This window comes from Engraulis encrasicolus, chromosome 1 (genome assembly GCF_034702125.1).
Source record: "Engraulis encrasicolus isolate BLACKSEA-1 chromosome 1, IST_EnEncr_1.0, whole genome shotgun sequence".
Classification (NCBI taxonomy): Eukaryota; Metazoa; Chordata; class Actinopteri; order Clupeiformes; family Engraulidae; genus Engraulis; species Engraulis encrasicolus.
The window spans coordinates 26,473,187-26,483,186 of record NC_085857.1 but is presented as its reverse complement, the minus strand read 5'-3'; the positions used below and the strand labels follow the sequence as shown (position 1 = coordinate 26,483,186).

The 10,000-nt window shown below is 43.9% G+C and overlaps 1 protein-coding gene across 1 annotated transcript in view; it reads right to left on the bottom strand.

The window, feature by feature from the left end:
• Positions 1-10,000, bottom strand: part of grin2bb (glutamate receptor, ionotropic, N-methyl D-aspartate 2B, genome duplicate b) — a 330,977-nt gene that overhangs the window by 42,068 nt on the left and 278,909 nt on the right. Inside the window, exon 15 of the mRNA XM_063199452.1 lies at positions 5,869-6,056. Coding sequence (XP_063055522.1) covers positions 5,869-6,056 — 188 coding nt within the window. The remainder of the gene's footprint in view (positions 1-5,868; positions 6,057-10,000) is intronic.

Below are 10,000 nucleotides of genomic sequence, written 5' to 3'. Positions count from 1 at the left end.
GTGCTGTGTAATTTCTGCAGTGCTCTGTAATGTTTTGACAGTGAGCTTGGCACAGTGTGAGTGAGAGCAAAGAAATAACTGAATAGCCCCATGCCGTGGATCAAGCGCAAGGCCATTGCACTGCTACACCGGTGACCCGGGTTCGATTCCGGCCCGTGTCCTTTGCCGACCCTCCCCCGTCTCTCTCTCTACCCAGTTTTTTCCTGCCCATCTCGACTGTCCTATCACGAAAAAATGAAGGCCTAAAAAGCCCCAAAAATCAACATGGCTTGTCACTGCAGAAATTACCCAGGACTTCATTTCCTTCTTTCTTCCCTGTTTCCTTTCATTTACATTTGTTAACTTGGTGAAGCACATTGAGTTGCACCTGTGTATGAAATGCGCTATATAAATAAACTTGCCTTGCCTTGCCTTGCCTTGTCAACATGTCACGCTGGTTTGAACAGACTATCGCATGTGTGCACTACACCTTTGCAAGTTAAGGCATGCTCCACAAAGCCCTGTGACAGGTTAGGTTTAGGGATGGTTTTGGGCAGGGCACAATTTCGCAATAAATTCGCCAATCCCTTGCTAATTCCGCTGGTCTTGGCAAACGAAAAGCTGCAGAAACATTGCTTTACTGAGAGGTCTTGGTCAGGGCACAGCAAAGCATTTTCGCGTTTAGCAGAATTTAACAGAAATTCGCCATGGTAACAGAAAATTGCGGACACGGCAGGAAAGCTGTACAAACCTTGTCACGTGACAAAAGTGTGTGAAAGTGCTTTACCATTGCGTTTGAGGAGCGTGCCTTAACTTCAACACAACTTCATACGCAAAAACATGTGGTCAGACTGGAAAAAAAAGATTAAAAAAACATAAAATTAAAAACATGCACCGTAAATTCTGCAGTGCTGATTGAAGTATTGTCCACACTTAGAGATTAGGATTGCGTACGCTATAAAAGACTATTAAATTGGACTGAGTGTTAATTTAACACTCATTCAACACTATAGAACTTAAATTTAACAATCAACTATAAACTGATTTAATCAAGCATATTGGGTCAAAGTCTTTACAGTAAGAGCTGAATGAACATTGTAAAATTGTGTATGTAGGAGAGATACAATGTTGCCAGATGGAAAATGCTGAATTATCGTACCAAAACCTCACAATTATCGTTTTTGGGGGCTATTTGGGAGGAAATTATCGTACAAGACCCACATTGTTGTGTCAAGGCATCTCAACGACCTGAATGACAACTCTGAAATTATCGTACATCATGTTTTTTTGATCGTACAGAGGGCAAAATGGACATAATGATACAAATACAATCATTATTGTACATCTGGCAACACTGGAGAGATGCAAACCAAAGGAAAAGACATTAGAGATATTTACTCTTTTATACTCTTTTTTTTATCTAAAAAACATCTGCTGCTGCTGCTGCTCTGCAATACATCACTCATCTGCTGACTAGCAGAGCTGGCACTCTCTTCAAGGAAGAACAGCTAGTGTGTGTGTGTGTGTGTGTGTGTGTGTGTGTGTGTGTGTGTGTGTGTGTGTGTGTGTGTGTGTGTGTGTGTGTGTGTGTGTGTGTGTGTGTGTGTGTGTGTGTGTGTGTGTGTGTGTGTGTGACTCTCTGAGTGTGTGTGTGACTCTCTGTGTGTGTGTGTATGAACATATGAGTGTGCGCCAGAGAGAGAAAGAGAGAGAGAGAGAGAGAGAGAGAGAGAGAGAGAGAGAGAGAGAGAGAGAGAGAGAGAGAGAGAGAGAGAGAGAGAGAGAGAGGGAGAGAGAGAGAGAGAGAGAGAGAGAGAGAGAGAGAGAGAGAGAGAGAGAGAGAGAGAGATGGATGAGATATGATAGACACATGAAAAGAGAAAGAGACAGATATTGAAAAAAAGGAAAATATAGAGGGTGAGAGAGACAGAAGAGTCAAGGAGACAAAAAGTGATATAGACAGAGGAAGAGTGAGATGGAGAGACAGAAAGAAAGACAGTAATTGTCACAGAGAGAGAGAGAAAGAGAAGAGAGAGAGAGAGAGAGAGAGAGAGAGAGAGAGAGAGAGAGAGAGAGAAAGGGAGAGAGAGAGAGAGAGAGAGAGAGAGAGAAAGAAAGAGAGAGAGAGAGAGAGAAAGGGAGAGAGAGAGAGAGAAAGTAAGAGACAAAGACAGAGACATGGAGAGAGAAAGGGAGCAAGAGAAAGTGATATGGAAAGAGAGAGAGAGGGAGGGCAAGCAAGAGGAAGGCACGGAGAGAAGGAAAGAGAAAGTCAGGCAGTTATTGGCACGAAGGGGGGTTGACAGGGGTGGGGGGGGGCGGTGACAAACTGACTGGAGAGGAAGCAGCACAGATGGGCAGATGAGGGGAGGAGGAGACAGAGGGCGCAAGTCCAATATGTACACTCCCCTCCTCCACTTGTGCTTGTGGCCTCGCGTTTTGCTGACGCCCCGCCTCCATGGATAAAACAATTAAGTTTCCCCGCTGTCAGCCTAGCCGCAACAACTTTTGGGGGACTGTTTTTCATTTACCATCCAGTTTGCAGATGAGAAAATGACTTTACAATTGAGCTTTTGCGAGATATTGAAATATAATGCTGTTATCAGTGATGTCATCATGACATATTAATTCCTGGTGCGAGGCCACAAGAACAAGTGGAGGAAACAAGTCTGCATATTGGAATGCATGCACTGACAGAAAACTGAGAGGAAGAATTACAGTAGTGTTTCTCAATGAGGGCGCTACAGAAAAGTAAAAAGAGCCAAAGAGAAATACTTTAGTCAAAGAGTAAGAGAGAGAGAGAGAGAGAGAGAGAGAGAGAGAGAGAGAGAGAGAGAGAGAGAGAGAGAGAGAGAGAGAGAGAGAGAGAGAGAGACAGCAAGAGACAAGGACACAAGAGGAGACGTGAAGGAAGATAAAAGGAACAAGATGACAGAGAGAGAGAGGGAAAGAGAGAAGGAGAGGAGAGAGAAAGACAGACAGATATTGGCACTGGGGGTGGGTTGACACGGGGGGAGAAGAGGGGGACAAACAGTCAAGACTGAGAGGGGGGCAGATAGACAAACAGACAGCCAGACAGACAGAACAATTAAAAAAAGAGAGAGACTGTTAAAGATAGATAGACACAGAGAAATACTGGAGTGAGAGAGAGAGACAGATAGAAAGTACCGGTAAGCGACAAAGACAGAGACATGGAGAGAGAGAAGGAGCCAGAGGAAGCTATATGGAGAGAGAGAGGGAAAGCGAGAAGGAGAGACAAAGACAGATGGTATTTTCCAAAATCTGCATTGTACACTGTGTCCAAATCCAAATCACGTTCTGTCTGATACACATAACGGAAATGACGGTTTCCATGTGTCATCAGCGTTTATCAACCGTCAAAATTCAAATCATCACAGAAACCACTGATCGTTTTGTTGACATTTTTTTGGTTAACCATGTCTCTTACACACAAATCTTTCGAATCAACACTATGCTGTTATTGCGGAGAATTGGCAGTTTGCCAGATCTGACGTTCAACGATGTAACAAACATGGGGGCTGTTGAGAGCAAAAAGTGTACACTAATCCAGTGTTTCTCAACCTTTTTTTAGGCGAGGCACCCTTTCAATTCATGAAAAATTTCAAGGCACCCCAAACCAACAAGTCGTAACATGGCATCGCATCCGATACCACACAAGCTTAGAAAAGTAACAAGTTTGGAGACGTCACACGACCTACGTTAGAAGTTGCAGCTGACTGGGGCTACCTATATTTACTTTATTGTGCGTAAATGGCAGATGAAAGATTCCACTGACTAGCATTAACTTATGTAATATAATACATATTTGTCTTATTTATTTATCAGCCATGTTTCCGTGGCACCCCTGAGGGGGTCCTGCGGCACCCCAGGGTGCCCCGGCACCCCTGTTGAGAAACACTGCACTAATCCACAAAAATGTTTGAGGATATCATCCGGTATCATTACAGTATGTAGAGTACTACGGACATTGAAACAGTTGTTGTCACTGAGGGGGGTTGACACGGGGAAAGAAGAGGGTGACAAACACAAAGTCAAGACTGTAGAGCAGTGGTTCTCAACCTTTTTTGAACAAACACCCCCTGGACCTTATCCTAAGCCTCCCAACGCCCCCCTTGACCTCATCATAAGCCTGCCAACTCCCTCTTAGTCCTAAAACAATGAAATGGACCAATGCCCCCAGTGACAACTAAGCACCAACCCCTCTCTACTGTATAATTCTCATCGCCCCCCCTAGGGCTCCCCAACGCCCCCCCAGGGGGGCTGTACCGCCCCCGTTGAGAAACACTACTATAGAGGAAGCAGAACAGATGGACAGGAAGAGACACAGTGGGGTGCCTTCCATTAACCAAACTCACATCCTTGACTTGCACTTGTGGACTCGCAATTCGCTGACGCCCCTCCTCCATGGAGAAAACGATAACGTTTCCCCCTCCCCCACGCTGACTTTTAACCATTCAACAACCCGATCGCAAATGAGAAAATGACCTGTGAATTGCGCTTGTGCGAGATATTGAATTAGAATTCTATCGCCAATGACGACGAGAGAGCGCATGTGGGGGAGAAGGAGTAGGCGGGAGAGAGGGATTGAAATGCAAAAATAGAAGACAGATAGAGAGAGAGAGAGAGAGAGAGAGAGAGAAGACAGAAGAGAGAGACAGACGAGAGAGAGATAGAGAGAGAGAGAGAGAGAGAGAGAGAGAGAGAGAGCAAAAGTGAAAATGAGTGACAGTGAGGTAGAGGGAGTGAGAGACAGAAGGAATACACAGAGAGAGAGAGAGCAAAGTCGTAAAATGAAAGAGTGAAATAGAAAGAGAGTCAAAACAAGAGAGCAAAAGAAAGTGAGTGACATAGACAGAGAGGGGGAGAGGAAAAGGAAAAGGGAGGAGGTAGGGAAAGACAGGAAAACACAAACCGAGATGGAGAGAAAGAGAATCAATGACAACAAGGGAGAGGAGGATGGAGATCATGAGGGAATGAGGAGGAGTGGAAGATAGAAGGAATGCATAGGATAGAAGAAAGAAAGAAAGAAAGAAAGAAAGAAAGAAAGAAAGAAAGAGAGGTAACACAGTGAGAGGATGACAAGATAGATATTGGCAGAATAGATGAACATTAGGAACATAGTGAATGAAGTGAAAGACGTATAGGTACATAAAGATTGGCACATAGTGTAGCATCAATACTGCTGACAGATAAGGACAGATTGAGAAGAGATTGATAGGGCGTGAGTGTGTGTGTGTGTGTGTGTGTGTGTGTGTGTGCGTGCGTGCGCACGCGGCGTGCATGCATGCGTGTGTTTGTCTATCTTTTTTTGCATGCATACATGTGACGTGACGTGTGTGCGTGTGTGTGTGTGTGTGTGTGTGTGTGTGTGTGTGTGTGCGCGCGTGCGAAGGGAAGCTGACAGGGGGGGACAAAGGGGTCATTTGTCCTGTGCCCAGAGAGGGGGCCCAAAATTGGGTTTCATTTATATTGTTTGTATTGAATGGGGGGGGGCTCTTTCAGATTACTTCATCCTGGGCCCAGCAAAAGCTGTCAGCGGGCCTGTGTGTGTGCGTGCATGTGCGCTTTATGCCTTTATATGAGCCTTCCTTACCGTACATGTAACATGTGACGTGTGTGTGCGTGTGTGTGTGTGTGTGCGTGTGTGTGTGTGCGCGTGTGTGTGTGTGTGTGTGTGTGTGTGTGTGTGTGCGTGCATGTGCACTTTATGCCTTTATATGAGCACTCCTTACCGTACATGTAACATGTGACGTGTGTGTGCGTATAGTGTGTGTGTGCGTGTGTGTGTGTGTGTGTGTGTGTGTGTGTGTGTGTGTGTGTGTGTGTGCGTGCATGTGCGCTTTATGCCTTTATATGAGCCTTCCTTACCGTCTCCAAAGAGGGCGAGAATGGCGAGGTCCACTGCTCTCTTCCAGCCGGAGTCCTTCTGGATGGCGATGCCGTAGCCCGTGGTGGCGAAGATGTACCCCGAGCCGATGGTCACCAGCTTGCAGCCCTCGTCGCGGCCCGCCATGTAGTTCAACACCGCCGCGTCGTAGATGAACGCGTCCAACTTCCTGTTGGTGGAGGGAACACGTGAGAATCAGAGGAAAGAAGGTTAGATACAGTACAGTGGATGGATGGATGCATTAGGTCGAAGATGAGCAGAACTAACTGTGCTTGAAGAACAGGACGCATAGATGTTCCATATGTTAGAGAGAGAGAGAGAGAGAGAGAGAGAGAGAGAGAGAGAGAGAGAGAGAGAGAGAGAGAGAGAGAGAGAGAGAGAGAGAGAGAGAGAGAGAGAGAGAGAGAGAGAGAGAGAAATAAGCATACCAATCAAGTTTTGTCACTGACACACACACAGACACACACAGACAGACAGACAGACAGACAGACAGACAGACAGACAGACAGACAGACAGACAGACAGACAGACAGACAGACAGACAGACAGACAGACAGACACACACACACACACACACAGTATATACACCCTGTATGCACCATATATATTTCTACATATCCAAGAGCAAGAGTTTTTGGTTTTTGAACATAGCCTATATAAAACCAAAACAGAGAGAACAGCTTCCTTCTGCAGCAGGGCACCACTGTCTTCTTCTTCTTTTTTTTTCTTTGCCTCAGTTTTGTTTCTTGTCGCTGCCGGCTGCTTATTGCCCATTATGAGGAAGTCATCAATCACGCTGAGAAGCGCCCATGAAAAAAAACCAGATTGAACACTTGGGGAGAAAATGGAGGAGCCTTACATTAAGCAGGAGATAAATAACATCCACACAGTGTTTCCCCCAGGGCAGGGCTGCTGATAGCTTTGGCCGGGCCCAGGACAAAGTCATGTGAAAGCCCCCCCCCAGCTCAATACATAGAAATGTAATGAGGACCTAATTAGGACTGGGCAATATGACGATATATATATCGTTATTGTGATATAAAAGTGTATATCGTGACCTTTCTCCTATATCGTTTATATCGTGGTAGTAATAATTTTATCAATTTTATACAATTGAATATCATTTAATTGCATTTCATGTTGTCACAATACACACTATAAGTTCATGTAACTGTAAAAATAAGAATAAAAAGATCCATTTTAAAGAAAGGTTGTTTTGCGACATGAAAAAATAAAGAGCAAATAAAGAGAATAACTGAAAACATATGTAATTGTGCTATATCGTGATATATATCGTTATCGTGATATAAAGTAATCCATATCGTGATTTCGTTTTTTTTCCATATCTCCCAGCCCTAGACCTAACTTTGGGCCCCCTCCCTCCCTAGTCTCAGGAAAACTCGGGACCACCATCTCGGCATCCCTACTCTATCTGCAGCCATTGCGAAAAATGACAATGGAATGAAAGAATACACAATAAAACATAAAGTTTTAATTCAACACTTAGAAACTCAATGTGTCATCCTCTATTGTGTACAGTATTTGGTCTCAGAATACTATCTCAGTGCTGAATTAACACTTTTAAAGTGGCACTATGTAGGATTAAATGTTTAATTAATCACTGTACCGAGTCAACAGATGCTTTTTTGAGTCATTAGTAAGTGAACGATGACTCATGTGACCACTTTCACGGTCTGTCCGCTGAGAACCCAGAGTGTAACTTTTCACAGAGCGATCCGCACAATATGAAAAAATCGCTTTACATACAGCCAAATACATATTCACATTTGTATCAACTGCGGGCATTCTGTGATGAAAAAGATTCAGTATTTTTCATGACTGTGTAGATTTTGAGACAGGCACTACGTAATCCTACATTGTGCCCCTTTAACTGTGCACATCCTTTTGAAAACTTCACAGATAATGGATAGCACCACTTAAGACGTCTCATACTGAATCTGCTTTTAACTTCTCTCCAAAGTGTGTAAGTCAAATTGTCTCTTCTCTTCAAGTGCCCTTGTACACACACACACACACACACACACACACACACACACACACACACACACACACACACACACACACACACACACACACACACACACACACACACACACACACACACACACACACACACACACACACACACACACACACACACACACACGCACACACACACCTTTAACAGAATACATGTGTGATGTAGTAGATGTAATGTTATGTACAGTATCCACCTGCGAGAACAGAAACAGCTTCGAAAAAGGAAATTGTTGTGTCATGTACTTAACATCCTGTCTTATTGCTATGTTTTATTGCTTTCCTATAATCCTAATCCTGCTTTCAACTCTAATTAAAATTGGGATCCTCATTTTTATGATCCTGCTTTATGATCCACTGCTTAAGATCCTGCCGGAACCGGATACCGGATCCTACAAAAGGGTTGAAACACATAGCCTACTCGCACACATGGGCCCTATTTATTACGTTGGCTCAAACTATTTTTTAGAGTCATTGGCTTACTGCCACACTGCCTGCAACGGCCGCTTCCAAAGGGCTTTCACTCCATGCAGCGATTGGGGTTGTGAAAGACTGACTGAAAAGCCTGGGCCACGTAAAAACTAGAGATGCATCAGATCCTGATTTTTAGGTAACTGCCGGATACCGGATCCACTGCTTAAGATCCTGCCGGACCCGGATCCTGTTAAAAACCCTATTATCCAGCCGGATCCGGAAACCGGATCTTGGATCCGGTGCATCTCTATTTAAAATACAATGACTTGATCACATAGGTACAGTAGGAGACACTCTATGTTATACCAGAGCAAAAAAAGACTCAGGAATACGAGACTACGGTACATCCTTTTGAATACTACACAGAAAATGGATAGAGCCTCTTCAGACATCTTCTCTCTTGTTATCTCCTTAAAGCCGTTTCCCCCACTGTGTTTAAGCCAAATTATCACAGGCGGCCGGCTATGCTGCGTTCAAGTGCCCTTATTGCAGAGGGCTGAGCCCAGGCAACTTACAGCTCCCTATCACATTAGCAGAAGAGGCCTTGCTGAAGATTCACATGATTGCGGGTAGGCGGAAGCATTAAAGGACCAGTTCAGTCAATTGCAGCATGCAGTTGTAATGCTCACACTACCCTGGACTTGTCAGTACCTGAGGTTTTTTTCTCTTCTTCTTCTGCCTTTACCGAGATCTTGGTCATTGAAATGGGGGCAGCGCTTTGTTTAAATTTTCATTAAAAAAAAAAAAATCCTAAAAACATCCGAAAGGTTATAAAACATCAGCAGACAACTAGCAAACAGCGGTATCTTTTAGTCAAATATTTGGAGTAGGCCTATGTTAATTAGAAAAAAAATGTAAACAAACGCTGCCCCCATTAGAATAGCTCATATCTTGGAAAGGGCTTAGCTGAAACATGTGGCATCACCGGGTACTGACAAGTCAAGGGTAGCGTGAGCAATACAACAGCATATTGAAATTGACTGAACTGGTCCTTTAAACGATGAGGTGCTGAGGGCTGATCGGTACCACAAAGGATACGTCCTATGCAACAAAAAAAGGTTCATCCAGACAACAAAAATGAGGAAGTGAATTAAAAAGCCTTTATTAACATATGTCTAAATCATGATTAAAAGAGCAGACATGTTTCGAATACACAGGTCTTCATCAGGACTTCCACAACCGTATCTCTGTCATTTCGTGAAGGGTCGAACAACCCCGTGAATGGGGATGTATGCGCAATATCAAATACAAATATGGAACGGTATAAATAGGCTACCTGCTACTAAGTGCTGGGAATATTCTGATTTCATTTGGGAAAATGGACAGTGGACTATTTAGCATGCAGGTCAATGCCAAAAGGAAAGTTTGTTAGTTTGCTCTGGTAAACGCAGCATCACGCATCCTTTATCTGTAGACCAGAGCGAATTCGGAACCATGCAGTAGCACCGAATAGGCTACCCTGCGCAGTTTCATACTCTCTGCATAACCATATAAAATTAATAGAACGCAAAGCCCAGATCAAATTTGCTGGTCCCCTTTTCTAGTCAGCATTATGACTAATGTTGAAGTAAATTAAGACTGATATTTAGGCCTATAAAGTGC